Source organism: Pleurodeles waltl, chromosome 4_2 (genome assembly GCF_031143425.1).
Source record: "Pleurodeles waltl isolate 20211129_DDA chromosome 4_2, aPleWal1.hap1.20221129, whole genome shotgun sequence".
NCBI lineage: Eukaryota > Metazoa > Chordata > Amphibia > Caudata > Salamandridae > Pleurodeles > Pleurodeles waltl.
In genome coordinates, this window is record NC_090443.1 from 690,087,664 (window position 1) to 690,104,097 (window position 16,434).

Consider the following 16,434-nt stretch of genomic DNA (forward strand, 5'->3'; position numbering starts at 1 on the left):
AAAGCAGCAAGAGTAAGGGGCAGTCGACTGAAAACTTGTGTGCACATGTGTGCAGGCTGCAGGCTGCAGGCTGCATGGGCTGCAAGACTATGGTTGTGCACAGCCCAGTAACAGCGCACAGTTAGCCTGGAGCAATGGGGACTCTGCAGGGTTAGGTATTCACTTGGGATAGGCCTCCTGAGGGTAGTGTACACTATTAGGGAAGGTCAGTGTGCTTTACTGTTTTAACTATAGTGACACTCAATTATTCTCATAGGGAGGGAACTGCCTTTGAATGTAATTTCACTTCATTTTGTCCTACGGAGACCGTTGATGTCTCAAATTGGAGTGCTACCTCTGCGAGAAAACCAAATTTGTAACTTCCAAAGTAACTGTACATCTGATAGGTCATTTAGAGTTTCCATATTTTCCTGGATCAGCTCAGGATCAGATCTCAGGCCTTGTGTCACCCTGCTGTGCCCATTAATTACATTTTCTGCAGCAGCAGGAACAAGGCCCGTCCCCACACAAAAGGAGCAATTAGCACTGCTTTTCCTAGCTCTTGAGGAGAAATGGGGGGGGATGTTCTATTTCAATCACAAGCTGTCACATTGCACCAGTGATGAGCCTGCCCAACCCCCACTGAACAAAGGAGAGTGCCCAGACAACTGTAGCCAACCCACCACGGGGCTCCCTTTGAAATTCTAGTGTGCGAGTCCCTGGCAGTGATGTCAGTGAGGGATGGAGCTGTGACTCCAGGAGCTGATGTGACTAGTGGCTCATGGAAGATGTCATTTTGAATTGTCACAACATGCTGTCCAGGAGGGTTGGGACGGGGTGGAGAAGCAATGTGGCACCCGAGCATTGGCTAGGAGTGCCTGTCTTTTGGTACCTTCCTCTACCCTTTATAAACTTTTGCACAAGGAAAAGACTCTCCCTTGCCTGCAGATTTTCTTCATACTTCGCTGCTGGATCCTGGATCTGCATGGAGAACTGGAAGGAGGAACCCCTGAACCCCACGCAGGACCTAGAACTCTGTCCAGTAGACCCCAGGACCAATGGGTCTCCCCAAGGGCCAGTGAGGCTGGTCCTCTTAAACACTCTGAGGACCAGTTGGGGTAAAGCTCTGGACTTCTCTGCACCCACCAACAAAGCCACAAAAGAGAGCGAGCGCATAGAACCAGGAAGACCTGCTTTTTGAGGACTGCACCTCTTTGTCTTCCTTGGAGGTGAGGAGGATAGTTGCATCTGCTTCCCTGCTGGATAGAGCTCACCAGCAGGTATGCAATGAGCTCAGGATCGTCCAACTGAGCCCAACAGGGCCCGAGTTTTGGCATCCTAAAGTTTGGCAACCTTTAACCTAGTTTCTCCTCCCTTGAAGCACATGAGGCTCCACTGCCATCTTGATCAGTTTGCCCTGGGCTAGACCAGGGCCTGGAGGATGATGCCAGGACGCTAGGAAGCCCCACAGGGGTAAAGGGCATGTCTGGGGCCATATCTCAGCCTGTGTTGGTCCCAGAATGATGGGACCACCATCAAATTGTCAGCACAACGTGGTCTTAATTTTCAGGTAATCTTTTAGGCCCTCATCCTAAGTTGAGTAGTGGGGCAAAATCATTACTTTCCCTGCTTTCTAATGCATTTTCAAACTCTCCCATGGCTGGAGCTTTTGCTCAACAGCTGGCTGGGAGACCTTTGCCCTGTAGTTGCCTTGTGTAAGGTACCATTTTAGAAGGCTTGGAAGGCCTAGAATATATAATGCGCTGTTCACGTGGTTACACCTTCCAGAGGCTGATTGTATGGTTGGAATACAATGCTTTCTCACAATGCTGTTTCACTGTGATGCCCTCTAGGGATTGTTCTGACCATTACAGTCTAAAGCCAAGTATACATGAAAAAGTGCACAAGCGCAAAGTAATGTGGTTATTACAAAATAACAGTTGAAACTCATTTGATATATTTGGGTGATCCTACACAATGTCATCTATGCTATGTTTCATCTACCAATGTATATTTGTAAATTACTGCATAGTATTTAGTAGTGTGTGCATAACAAATGTACAATCATTTATTGTGTGTTATCTTGTACCAGTGATTGGTGGTTACTAGCCAACACCACCTCCCTTGAGTAGGGCTTAGACTGCTTCGCCTCGCTACCCTGTGAGAGTCAAGCTCTAAAATGGGGTGTTTGGTTCCCACTGATGACAATTGTTGAACTATAAATAAGTAAAGTACACTGTTCCACAAAAGAGACCATGGGTCCAAAGGGCACTTCTATAAGTAGAAGCTAACTCCCTCACACATACAATGGATGTCATGCTTCATCATAGGGTCTGCTCCTCATCATTCTGGGGCTGCAATGTCCGACGGGCCCCACAAGGGGGCTGTTTGCCAGAGATCTTTTTAAATGAGTGCCGTGGTGGGGTGGAGGAGTAGAAGGTGAACTAAAATTGGCTCAAGAACCTCACAGCAGTATGTTTATTATACGTGAAGGGTCCCAGTCAAGGTTAAAAACATTGGAGAGTGAGAAGGAAATCATTTTCCTCCACTCTACTAAGAAGAATATGGCGCAAAGGATATTTGATCCTTTCGCCCTAAGTACTGGTCAACATGTTTCACGCCTTAATTGTCCCTAAGGATCAGGTGGCATTTCTTCAGGACCAAAGCCAAAAAACTCCTAAGCCACACTAAGGAATCCAAGTGAGTGTGGAGAATATGAAGAAAATGTAACTTACATAAAGAGCTACGCAAAGAAACCTAAATACGCGTGGACCTTCCTGTAGTAAGGAAAGGGCCCCTTGGGAAAAGTGCGAGCGGAGGGACTATCGTAGCCATCTCCCAGGTGTGCGGCCGCTGGGTAGGTCACGGAGCAGGGGCTTCATCAAGTGACAGCTACCATAGTCCCTCAGCTCGCACTTTTCCCAAGGGGCCCTTTCCTTAACACAGGAGGGTCCACACCTTTTTAGGTTTCTTTGCGTAGCTCTTTATGTAAGTTACATTCTCTTCATTTTCTCCACACTCACTTGGGCTCCTTAGTGTAGCTTAGGAGTATTTTGTTTTTGGTCCTGAAGAAACGCCACCTGATCCATATGGACAATTAAGGCGTGAAACATGTTGACCAGTACTTAGGGCGAAAGGGTCAATTATCCTTTGCCCCATCTTCTTCTTTGTATAATGGAGGAGCATTATTTCCTTCCCACTCCTGCTGTTTTTAACCTTGACCGGGACCCTTCATGTATACTAAACATACTGCTGTGAGGTTCTTGAGCCAATTTTAATTCACCTTCTCCAGCTCCTCTCCTCTCCTTGTAGGTTTGAATCTACTCCTACACTCAACCATGGAATGCATTTCAAAAGAGCTCTGGCAAAGATCCCCCTCGTGGGGCCTGTCGGATATTGCTATGCCACCCCGATGAGGAGCAGGCCCTATGATGAAGCATGACATCCATTGGATGTGTGAGGGCCTTAGCTTTTACTTATAGAAGTGCCCTTTGGACCATGGTCTCTTTTGTTGAACAGTGTACTTTACTTATTTATACTTAACGTAGGGAGGCTGTACACTGGACCAGTTAGTAATCTCACTGTCCCTCTTATATTCTGAAAAAATGTGGAACTATTACATGTGATGGCCACACAACTAATAACCCAATTTCCAACAACGACCAAGCGTCATTAAATAGACTATAAATTAACACTTCATGTAGACAATTTTTCAAATACGTAATTGATTTATTTTCCTAATATCTAGATTCATTGCTGATTGGCGCCTCTGCAAATACTTTTTTACTGAACAGTGGAAGTACAATGATTCCTGTGTTCATGCTTTCTAAAATCCGTGGATTTGCATCTGGTGCTGAAGCAGATATTTTAGAGGTAAGAGGAACATGCCTCTAAAATAATATATAAATAAAAAACCTCTTTGCAGTTTTCTGAGTACTTTGACTCATGTAAAGATATAACTTCCTGAAAAGGGGTTTCCCAATGCTCTTTTTGTAATATTTAGTTTCCAGATACTTTCCTCAGGAGCACTGTAGTTGCAGTAAGTCTTCTTCTTAGTGTTTATGGCTCAGTGCATGTTCAGATGTATAATGGCAGGATAGATGTGTTTTTACAGCAGTCCCCTCTCTCCTGATTCGCCATCGATTCTTCCTGTTCCACATCTTTTTGTTTCTAAACTCAGCTCAATGTGGTAGTTATTAGATGACTTCACTACGCCTATGCTGGGCCGCTGTTGTCTAAACCCCTTCATTCTTTTTGTTGAAGTCTACACACGAACATTAGGTGGGCAGAAACTAGGTTGAGCAAACCTGCACGATTTTCCTCCCACTATCTCTGACCCAATCCCTTGCTCGACAAAAATGTGAATTACTGACTAGCGCATTGATAAGTCAAATTGGAAGTACTTGTGTGACAGCTCTTAAGTGCACCTACTAGCACCCTGTGAATATGTGACTCTTAGATGCAATTTTTCCACCAAAACTGAGTTCCTTTCGCTTCTGTAGGTTGCTCTTCGAGCAGAAGGGCTGGAGCAAGCTCTCAGGAAGCAGAACATTCAATTTGCTGAGTTTCCCATGCATAAAAAGATAGTGAAGATTGCAAAAACCGTGAGTAACTTTATTTGATGTGCAGTATGAGCGAGTAGCGTGAATGCTTTTGTCAATGTATATTGCATTGTTTTGGTAAATGGTAGGGGTAAAATGGTTATACCATAATTTGAAAGTTATAATGATGGGATAAACGTTGAGTGGTAATGTTAAGTAACTACTCACCCAGTAAATTCGTTATTTGACAGTACCACATTACAGTATGAAAAAACCCATGACAGCCGTCAGTGAAACTTGAATGTACATTATTATTGCATTATGTGGCTTTGTAAGTGACAAGTAGGGGAACGTTTTACAGTTTGGCCGACAGGTAACTCCATCAAAAACGTAATGGAGCACCCTGTCCGCCAAACCCACGGTCTGCTATTCCTATTTAGAGGTGGGCAGATCTTCATCTTTCTGATCGAGGTGTCCTACTTGCGCGCGCTATTGGAAAGTTTACTTTGATGGCCCGCAGGAGTAGATGTTGTCATAAAAAGGACACCACACTGCCTGCCACATTTAGAGCGGACAGTCTGATTTTTTGTTCTGTCCATCAATAACACTATGAAACTGGCGGTGATGGGCAGAAAAAACTGTTCTCCTCACCCTAAGAGAAAACTTTCAGTGGGTGAAGGTCATTTCTTTTTATATAAGGACCTCCTTATTTAGGAGTTTGTTTTTGAAAAATTAAAAAGTTTGGTGTGGAGCTGCCTAAAAGATGACAGCTGTGCACCAAACTTGCAGTGACTTTTGGCGAATCAGTGTATCAGTGATTCCTGTGAAGGTACAGAAATCACCACTGGGTCGGCAGTGATCTCTAAATGTGGTTGGCAGAGTCTGGCCAGGGTGATTGACATAATGTCCTCGCCACCTTGACGAATGGCAAACTGCCTGCCAAACTTAAAATCAAGCCCCAATGCATTTTCAAAAAATGCAATTTTGATAATGTGTTTTCTCGACCTACAACACGCAATGGCACTACGACAAATTCAGTTTCTAAAATAATCATTTTTAATGCATTATTTTGTGCCCTACTCCTTTAGTTGCTGGGTTGGAAGGCATTGCCACCTGAAGTCCCGCTGGTATCTGCATATTTTAAATTATTTGGCCAGGAATTTGAGTTTGTTGAACTTGACAAGAAAACCATTCAGCATATCATGAAGGTAATGCCCATCACTCTGTTTTTTAAAATCATTTTGCGGGCGGCTGCCCCTTACTTTTAGTCAACGTGCTGTAATTTGGTTCTGTTACAGGCCATGACTGAACCTGCTGAAAGGCACACTCTGGTGAAGAATGTCCTCAACAAAGTTCTCAGTGGGTTTGTAGGACAACAATCTCAACCAGTGCTGACAACAGAGGTCCGGCACATTGTTCCCACTTGTGTTGGTCTGCCCATGGAGTTAAGTTTATACTCAGCTGCTGTGGCCAATGCCGCTCTTCATGGTATGCCATTGACAGAAACGTAATAATTCATATAACAAACACTGATCAAGTCAATCATTTTCGACCAATGAATCCACAATGACAGCACTCAAGGAAGACATACTTCAACTGCACAAGCACTCGTGCTGCAACAATGCATTTTAAACACAGTTCTGTGGATTTTCAATGTTCTAGCTGTGAATGTTTTCAATTTTCACCTTGATACTCTTTCTTGCATTCCTTTTTCTAATTCTGGCCCCTCCTCTGCTGTAAATCAATTTTTCCAGAGTGTGTACTTCAGCTCTTCAGAGCAAGTGAGATGGTGGCGGGCAAGAGTTTTGGGGTGGGGGCTCTGTGTGTGGGGTGGGGGTAAGAAGAGAGAGAGAAAAACTAAAGAGGAAGCAGTGTAGAGGCAGCAATGGAGAGGTATAAATGTAGAAGCATAAGAGTTGATATAGAAACATAGAGGTGGACTGGTTGAAGTAAGGCGAAAGAAGGGCAGTCCTTAAAGATTTGTGTTTTGCAGGACAATATTAGAAAAGGGTAAAATGTCAATGATTTTATATTTGCCTTTCACGGGAACATATGAAATATCCATAGTGTACCAGGTAGCTGGACTCTCATTAGCAGTGTTGGCAGAATAATGTTTAAATTGTGCAGTTTCACACAAAAAAATCCTTAAATATTTACTTCAAATATCTAGGCTGTGCAATTTGCAATTTGACGTGGCCTTATATCACTTTTCACAATATGTAGCATCTAGCTTCCCTTCAACATTCCTTACTTTTTCTTTTTCCCATTCTGCCCTTCCAAGTTGATTCCCAGTCACATACCGATTGCAATGAGCAGTATAGTGGTATTTTCTTCCAATCAATCCAAGATGTGGAGACAATGTGCTAAAATTCAGAAAAAGATATGACATTTTACTATGGAATCGATGTCAAGGTAGTAATATTTTTCCTTTCTCCCCAGCTATTAACATCTATTACCGGTTCACCCTCTCCTGTAGTGGTGGGAACAAATGTTCAACACGCAAATATATGGTATTATTATCCTTTCTTTAGTTCACCTGGGAAAAACTGAGAAAATTGTGGTCTTCACCCTTAAACAACAGAAATGATAATGAACTAGATCAACATAGATCATGAAGGGCTTCCACATCATTTATGAAATAAGAGCAATTGTAGCAAGTTCCCCTGTAAGCAAGGAAAACTATCAGTAATAATTGTGTCCACCCACCCTTTATTATGGATGAATCCAAAAATGCCCACAACATGTCAAGGATAGTCATGGCTGCAATTATGCTAAGGATGACCATCAAAATGCCACCTTGCTTGGGGTGACTAAGTGTTTGGGATGGCTATAAGGCTATCACGGATGCCCATTGTGTGCCAGAATCACTATTATGCTACAGCTACAGTGATTTGAATGGTGATCGTTGTTATGCCAAAGATACCTACCAGTATGCCAAGAATAGCCACATTAACACCAACTGTGTATATAATATTCCAAGGTGCCAACAAAATGCCAGGATCACCATTATGCTAGGAATGGTCACCTTAATAAAAATGTGCCCACAAATGCAGACTTCAGCTCTATGGCACCTGAAACCAATTAATACCCTAGTTTATGCTACCAGACAGGTATGCAGGCTAAGGCGAAAGCAACAATGAGGCCAGAAAAGCAACGTACAGTAATGGATGCCTTTCACTTACTGTCCCGCATGTGCACACATATAGATATGTGTACACAAGCACACACACAAATATACAAACACATTCAGAGACCTATATACTCCTAGAGATTATGTGAGCTAGAGGCAAAGTTTAAGGATTCCTGCCCAGTCTATGCCCAATCTGTGGGTGTGGTGTCACTATTGCTAATGCCACTAGGTAGGTATGGAGCAGCTGGGCAGGGCTAAAAGTAGGGAATAGAAGGAAAGGTGTAGATTGAAAAAATGTAGCACTTGAGCTTGAGAGGTAAAGGTAGTATGGTAGAGGTAGCAGCAAGTGAACCAGAGCTGTGATAGGTGTATGCAATCAGAAGGCCAAAATTAAAGAGAATGGATGCTTTGGAGAGGTAGAGCGATGGGAGAGGACTAGAGAGGCACACACGTGGAGAGAGGAATTGAGAGAGGTTGATTTGAGGATAGGAATATAGGAACATTACTGAATGGAGACAGATGAAGGGGGAGGGAAGAGACATAGAGAGGAAGAGCTTGGGAAGTGAAAGGAGTCAGAAAAAATATGATAGAAAGATAACAATAGCAAAATACCATGTCGCCATTCGCCTTGGAGTACTTTAGAATGAGGCATTGTTCCTCTTTTTGCCTTAGGAAAGGCAAATGGAGGTGATTAGCTCTCTGTTGTAATACTTCAATATGTTTAAGAAATCACATTATTCTGTCACATTTTTATGGCTTATGGTGGTTTTCTTCCACAGCTCACATGAAGATAATACCACGGCCTCCTACGGATTTTGACCCTGCTCAGTTACTAGAATCAAAGACTCAACTTGATACAGAGCTAACACTGAGGTAAAGGGTCACAAATAATTTGCTTTTTTTCATGATAGCAGATCTGTTTTCATTACCAATTAATGCTGTCAGGTATTGAGCTACATTGGTCTGTTAAGGGGGTATTAAAAATTGGGTTGTTGGGTGACTGAAGTATGAGCCCTGATCAAACAGCAACCACAATCCTAGTCAGGGTAAGATACAAGTAAACCCTAAATTAACCTTTGCTCACCCTGTGGTACCTTGGCAGAGATTAGGCTTAATTTAGAGGTAGTGTATAAAGTATTTGTGCATCACTTCAAACAGTTAAACAGTACATATATCACACACAAAGATTCCACAAGAGGTTAGAAAAATAGATCCAAATTTGATAAATAAAACAAGATCAAAGTGACAAAAATACAATTGATAGAACCAGAGATATTGAATTTTAAAGCTTTAAGTAAAGCAACAAGAAGCACAAAGCCCTATTGGGGAAATCTGGTTGCACCGGACCTGAACAAACTCACAAGCTCAGGCTGACCATGTTGGAACATGGGCTAGCTACAGAAACCCAATTAGGCCCGCTGAACAAAGTACCTTACATCTTCATTGAGGAGTGTTTTGTGGATCTGCATCGAAGATGCATCGCGCAGCCGAGGTGTTGCGCCGGTTCCGAGATGTGGAGAGGCTGCAGTGCAAGGTCCTGCTTCTTTGACATTGAGGATCCTGTCAACAGAGCTTGTGATGTGATGGCTGGTGTCAAGGATGCATTGAGCAGTTGGGGTGATGCATCAGTTGTGATGAGGGGTGAAGCTGCAATGCAGAGTTTCAGCATCACCATCGAGGCTGCTGTCGACGGAAGATACAAGGAGCTTTTGCCAGAAAAAGTTATGAAGGCAATATGTTGAAATCAAGATGCGAGATTCAGCGGCGATTCAAGTCTTTTACGAGAGGTCCAATCCACACAGCAGGAGAGATGTATCAGTTCTGCTCGAGGATGCAGCTCTCAGCTTTGGAGATGTGCTGGTTCTGCTCAGGGATATATCGCTCAGCAGAGAGGATTTCTTGGATCCAGTGGCAAGCACCTTAGTCCCACTTCGAAGGGTCCAGGACTGAGATGGCACCTCTTGGCAGGGTAGACTCACAGCTGGCAGAGTCCAGGTACAGCAGCATGGTGGTTGGAAGTCTTTTGTGTCCTGGAGCTTCAGATCAGTATGCCAGCCAACTAGCCCTTGAAGTTATCCGGGGTCAAATGATAGAGGTCCAGACCTTTTCACCAAGGCAGAGGGCAGCAAGCAGCAGGTCCACTCAGGAAACCAGGAGTCCAGCGGAGAGCACTCCAGCAGAGTTGCAGTGCTTCAGCAGCACAACAGTCCTTCTTCCTGGCAGAGTATCCAAAGGTCCAGAAGTATACTGAAGTATTGTCTGAGGTCCAGTAATTATACCCAGTGGTACCTTTGAAGTGGGGGAGGCTCTGCACTGGCTCCAGACTCATTACAGGAGGGTATACTGCCCTTTGTGTGGGGACAGTGCGCAGCCCATTCTGGTGTAATTGAGGCTGGGTCCAGCTCTTCCCCCCGATCCTGCCAGGATGGCCCATCAAGTCACACCTAAGCTCCCATTGAGTGTGGCTGTCTAGGGGGGAGATACACAAAGCCAAGCTCTCACCCCACCCAGACATGTGATCAGAGACAGGCAGCAGGCATGAAATGGCTACCATAAGAAAATGCCAACTTTTTAAAAGTGGCATTTTCAGAACTGCAGTTTCAAATCAGACTTCACTGGAAGCAAGACATGCACCAAATACATATTTTTAATAAATTGATCACCCAATATATAGTTGGCTCATTATTCACATTAGCACCCTTTCTCTTCAATATTATATTGATGTACATTTACTAGTCACACCCGTTCTCTTGATTGATCTAGCTTCAAAATTGACATACACATGTAAAGTCATCAATTCTTATATGAGACATTGCCTAGGACATTAAAGCAACAATCAATCAGTATTTTACAATTTTCCACAGGTTGAGCCTAATTTTTAATCTTCAAACATACACTAATTCCTTATTACAATTTGAAACCTATGTCAAATTCAATGAACAGACACAATCACATTTTCAAAGCATATCATTGTAAATACTATATTTACATTCACCTTCACCAGTATAATCAAATATTGGCAATTAAAAGAAATAGTTGAAAGCTTTGCCTCACCAAATTATTATCCAAAAGGTATTTTTTAATTCCTTTTTCATTCATTCTTGAAATGTAGTTGATAGTCAAAAATGGTATTTTAGCAGTCCCCTACAAATAAATATAGTGCTTTGAGCAAACTTAATTACAGCAATCACATTGTAAACTGTTGAACTACAGCTTATCCATACTCTGTCATATTAAATATTCAAAGGAAATCCAATTATCCATTATTAAAGTTTATCTTATCAACACATGTATAAAAAAACACATGTAAAGTACGTCGATATCGAAATGAAAAGGTTCCTTTTCTAAGTGACATACGAATATACCCATTTCATTTTACACATCAAACATTCAACAATTATCTAAGAGAAGTCTAACAAACTACACCAACATCTGTAAACCTTAGTAAATCCATCACTAGACAAAACTGGCCTGAATCAAAAAGTAGGCCAGCATACAAATTCACATTCAAAACAAACATTTAAACATCATTTAACCATTTAAAGCAGATCATTTCAAATTGTGTTCATTCTAAGCAATAACAATTAAAGTGTGCCATACTTCTCACATAGTGATATTAAAATATTAGGATAGATAAGGAAAATCATACCCTAAAATATATACATGACAACATGTTACAGAATCACACTGCCAATTTAAAATGTTTGGCTTGATATTCATACCAAATTCACCAAACAAAGACAGTTCAATCATCTCAGGGTAAATCATGCAAAACCCCTCACTTGTCATGTAGGGCAATGAATAAATCCCAGCCCATTGTACACCCAAAACACTATTCTAAAATCAATAATGTTTGGTTAAGTAATCATCACAAAAACTGTCCAGCCATCTTGAAACAATGTTTGGTTTATTAATCATCACAAGAAACAATCAGCTGTCCTGAAACAAGTGAAACGCAACCTGTAAAATAACTGACATGGCATTAGACATATATTTGTTATATACTTCACAAGGCAAAGATCTGCAGCCATCTTGGGAAGAGTCAAAAGCAGCCATCAAATAACCAGCAAGATATTAAATAAGTCACAATCCATTGGAAACACAAGGCACTTTTTCAGTATCTATGATTGATGTTCACCATATAGTCACCGAACAGGCACCATTTGGCCACAATAGAACAGGTCAGGTGTAACTCATGAGATATCAAACAGACCATTTAACAAGTCACAAACCAATATGTACATGCAACTCACATGCAACTCACCTAGTACCCCTAAAAAACATTTTTTAAAATGTTGCAGAAATTCACATTCCTTTCCAACAATATAAAGTGTCCTTCAGCTGTAAGACATATTGGTGTAAAAACTCCAGACAATTTTAACAGTAACATCAAGCAAACTGATCTGATTTCAATCTCCATACTGGAGTTCTTATTTGGAAGCTGTATCCTAGTGTGATGGTTGAGTGCCAAAAGAGTGCCTTAATGCAATTCTTCCAAATTAATAGGCAATGATCCGGAAGTCCCACGGCAACAATGTTCTGTGTGTATTGGAAACCACAGTATATCACAACCATCTTGGAAGACAAAACAATCTCAGTTCATTCAAAGCAAATTAAAATAAATAAACCAATGTTCCTCCCAATTTCCTTAAACAAATTAAGGAAGAGCAACTTTGAATTTGGTTCGGATTTGGGCCAAACTCCGAAAAACACAAATGAAGGAGGTTATGGGGTCCAGGGTCCTGGTGGATTGTCACATGGGCATATTAAGTGGCTTACTATATCCAGAGTGAGTCATAGTGGGGCATCTGAAAAGTGTTAGAGATAGAGGCTTTGCTTAAACTGTTTGACAAAACAGGGCCCCCAAAGTTGTAAAAGTTCAGCAAAATCTATGTTTTCCAGTTTCTATTGAGAACAAATATTCCTTTCAGTGATGTTTTATCTGTTATAATCAGTTTAAACTGAAAACATGAAACATTTTGAATTTTAATAGTGAAGATACTTGTTATTTAATTTTAAACCATAATTAAGCCTTTTTACACTTAAACAGGAAGGGAGATTTCAGATGGGTATAGTTATGTTCATTACTACTAAAAAATCATTTGTAAGTGTGTGCATGATCTTTCAGCTCTTGCTGGATCAACATGAATAAAAGATCGGAAACAATCCAGGTTTTCCAGGTTACAAAGGCTTATCATAAAGGTACATAATCCTGATTATACGGTTGAGGATTGGGACCAGGAAGGAATAAAAGAGACCACCAACTTGGGCAATCCTGATCTAAGGAATGCACAAGTGGTTTAGCTTAGCAGAATAAAACTGTCAACAGAAAGTGAGAGAAGATTCTGCTTCAACTGAAGGTGGGGCTCACACCTCTATGCACCAACTGGGTGATGCAGAGTGCTTTGTAATGTTCTTGCCATTCTTGAAACTTAGATAAAGTTAAGTATATATTTGGGAGAGAATACCACACTTTAACGCATAAGCGCCTTTTCTTTTTAGGTGTTCATAGTAACCGTGTGAAATTACAAAACCCCACATAAAATTTGGGCATTGAAGGGGAGGAAAGGGTCTTTTTTTAAATAATTATGACACTAAGGGGCATATTTATACTCCGTTTGCGCGAATTTGCGTCGTTTTTTTCGACACAAATTCGACGCAAAACTAACTCCATATTTATACTTTGGCGTTAGACGCGTCTAGCGCCAAAGTTCATGGAGTTAGCGTCATTTTTTGGCGTGAACACCTTCCTTGCGTTAATGATATGCAAGGTAGGCGTTCCCGTCTTAAAAAATGACTCCGATGCATATGCGTGGGATTTATACTCCTGGGCAAAAATCACGCCCGGGAGTGGGCGGGTCTAAAAAACCCGCATTAGCGCCGGATTTTAACGCCTGGGTCAGGGCAGGCGTTAAGGGACCTGTGGGCTCAGAATGAGCCCAGAGGTGCCCCCCCATGCCCCCAGGGACACCCCCTGTCACCCATGCCCACCCCAGGAGGACACCCAAGGCTGGAGGGACCCATCCCAGGGACATTAAGGTAAGTTCAGGTAATTATTTTTTTGGGAAAAAAATTGTGGCATAGGGGGGCCTGATTTGTGCCCCCCTACATGCCACTATGCCCAATGACCATGCCCAGGGGACAGAAGTCCCCTGGGCATGGCCATTGGGCAAGGGGGCATGACTCCTGTCTTTGCTAAGACAGGAGTCATTTCTATGGGGGTTGGGAGTGAAAACAAAATGGCGCAAATCGGGTTGAGGCGATTTTTTTGCCTCAGCCTGACTTGCACCATTTGTGGATGCCCATACGCCATTTTCCCCCTACGCCGGCGCTGCCTGGTGTACGTGTTTTTTTTTAACGCACACCAGACAGCGCCGGCGGCTAACGCCGGCTAACGTCATTCAATAAATACGCGCCCGCATGGCGCTTCAGAATGGCGTAAGCCGGCGCTAATTTTTTTGACGCAAAACTGCGTTGGCGCAGTTTTGCGTCAAAAAGTATAAATATGGGCCTAGGAATGTAACATGTCTTGGCATAGTAGGGTGGGTGAAGGAGAGTGTCAGGAAATCCAAAGGATTCCGTTCTCTTGTACCCTGAAAGGTGGGCAGTCTCATGTGACCTCTGCTTTTATTACTTGCTACTAAGCTGAACCGCCTTTCTGCAGACTCCTAACCATTATTCAGGACTTTGGTGCAAGCTAAAACAGCCCTGGATAAGGTTTTAAACCCAACATCTTGTTACAACAAAAATGGTGAAATAAAAATTCTAAACCTCTGTTGGGGTTAGGGGCCAAATGGCCAAACATATTGGATAAAAACCAAAAGACCTGAATCACAAAGCCATTTACATATTTCACTTCAACTTAGGAACACAAACAGCATTATTTGCAAGCTCAAATGCATATCTGTAATTGTCACAAATGTGAATTTATGTTCATAAATGAATATACTGACTCTTACAATTACACCACTATGGGAATGAATCTATAAATCACTTCCCGGCAGGGAGTGAATGTTCATAGACTATAAATGTCATGCAAACTGAACACCCAAATATGTATGAGGTATGTGGGTATTAACTGATTTTTGTATGTCACATTTCCACATTGAAGAGTTAGAGGGTCATTTAGACTTTGGTAGATGACCCACTAAATCTCTAGGTCTGTGGAGGACCTGACCTCTGCTCGTTAGGAGGAGGACCTTCCAAACGTAGGCATTCCATTCCAGGCTGCTTGGGGATGTCTATTCCTTCAGAAGAGCCATAAGTGCTGCTCCACTGAAGGCACTCACCTTGGCCAAGTGGTCACCATGATTGTTGTGCAGTGCCCGCTCTGCAAAGCTTTTTTTATTTTCTGAAATAAACTCCCAAAGTGGGAGTTTGTGTTTGGAAAAAAACATTAAAAAATGGGCCATTGTGTATTTGTGCTACCCTGGATTGCCATGCCCTGCAACACAGCCTTTAGTAGGTCAAACGAGTGACAGTGGCTCTTCCCTAAATAGGATCATGCGAGCACCACTGTGACCTGGCAGCCCAATGACAGATGGGCAGCCAAGTCAAGTCTTTAGGCTGGTGGCACCAGAGGAGACTCTGCTAGTTTAAATCCAGTGCATCCCAGACTAGAGTGGATAAAACACATGTTTGGTAGGGCAGGCGCTCCACTGGTTTATGCCAGTCTTCATACTCATCCAAATTCACTGCCAATTTGCTCTCAAAGTCTAAATTACCCTCTTACTCATGTCAAATACAGGGGAAAACCTTGTACCAGGGTGGGGCTGGGGAAGAAACACTCGTAACATTCCTAGGTGTGTCAGAAAATAGAGATTTCTTCCACAGGGTTACATTTTTACATGCATGTTCAAATGCACTTTCACTAAGGATTTTCACATGCTTGTAAAATTACTCATGGAAATTGTAGTAGTTGCACCTTCCCATCAGAATTAATCCTTGGATCTTTTTAGAATTCCAGAAAAAAATCAATATAGTGTTCCATTATAGAGTTACAATTTATTTTCTGAATCAGGTCTTATATGTTTTACTGGCAGTTCTAAATGGAAGCTCATGAAATATTGCATCTTCAGGGCCTGACACAATACCCTGGAACATTATATCGCTGCAGCAATAAATAATAAAGCCTATTCATCAAGGTAAATCTACACATGTAAATGTAGATTTAAAAATGAAAATGTGGGTAGTTTTAATACTTGTGGCTAGACACTATTTCCAGGTGTAAAATTACTCCAAAGTGTATAAATAGTTATAGTCCCCACCAACTGAAATAGAGGGGGGAATCATTACAGAATATAAAATATGATCATAACAGTACTGCTAATTTTGGTATTTTTTACACTTGCCAGAGATCTTCTCAATTGGGATGTAGATTTCCCTCTGCAAAATATTGGGAACATTTTATTAAACTTTTTTGAAAAATTAGAAAATGTTGTTTTTTGTTAAATATTTTTAATTCATTTTATACATATATTTTAAATGTAGAACAATATACAAAAGTACAGCATTAATAACTTAATTAGAAATGTAATTATTTGGAATAAAGTAAATTAAAACAAAAACATCTTTCTGAAGTTGAAAGAAATTCCCACATAAATTAAGAGAAAAGATGTACTAAAATAAAGTGATGTATACAATTAATGTAAAGTAATTTAATTATTTTTATTAAATTATAATTTTTCTTTAGTTTTGTTAATTTAAAACAATCACAAAAATATTAATGAATTAAATATTAATCATATTTTAGTTTGAGGCATTTTGAACATTAACAAAATGCTT

The 16,434-nt window shown here is 41.4% G+C and overlaps 1 protein-coding gene across 1 annotated transcript in view; it reads left to right on the plus strand.

The window, feature by feature from the left end:
• The window catches only part of LOC138293200 (vitellogenin-A2-like), a 383,104-nt gene that overhangs the window by 169,806 nt on the left and 196,864 nt on the right, over nucleotides 1-16,434 (plus strand). Inside the window, exons 14-18 of the mRNA XM_069232287.1 lie at nucleotides 3,728-3,852; nucleotides 4,482-4,583; nucleotides 5,609-5,728; nucleotides 5,819-6,008; nucleotides 8,430-8,523. Coding sequence (XP_069088388.1) covers nucleotides 3,728-3,852; nucleotides 4,482-4,583; nucleotides 5,609-5,728; nucleotides 5,819-6,008; nucleotides 8,430-8,523 — 631 coding nt within the window. The remainder of the gene's footprint in view (nucleotides 1-3,727; nucleotides 3,853-4,481; nucleotides 4,584-5,608; nucleotides 5,729-5,818; nucleotides 6,009-8,429; nucleotides 8,524-16,434) is intronic.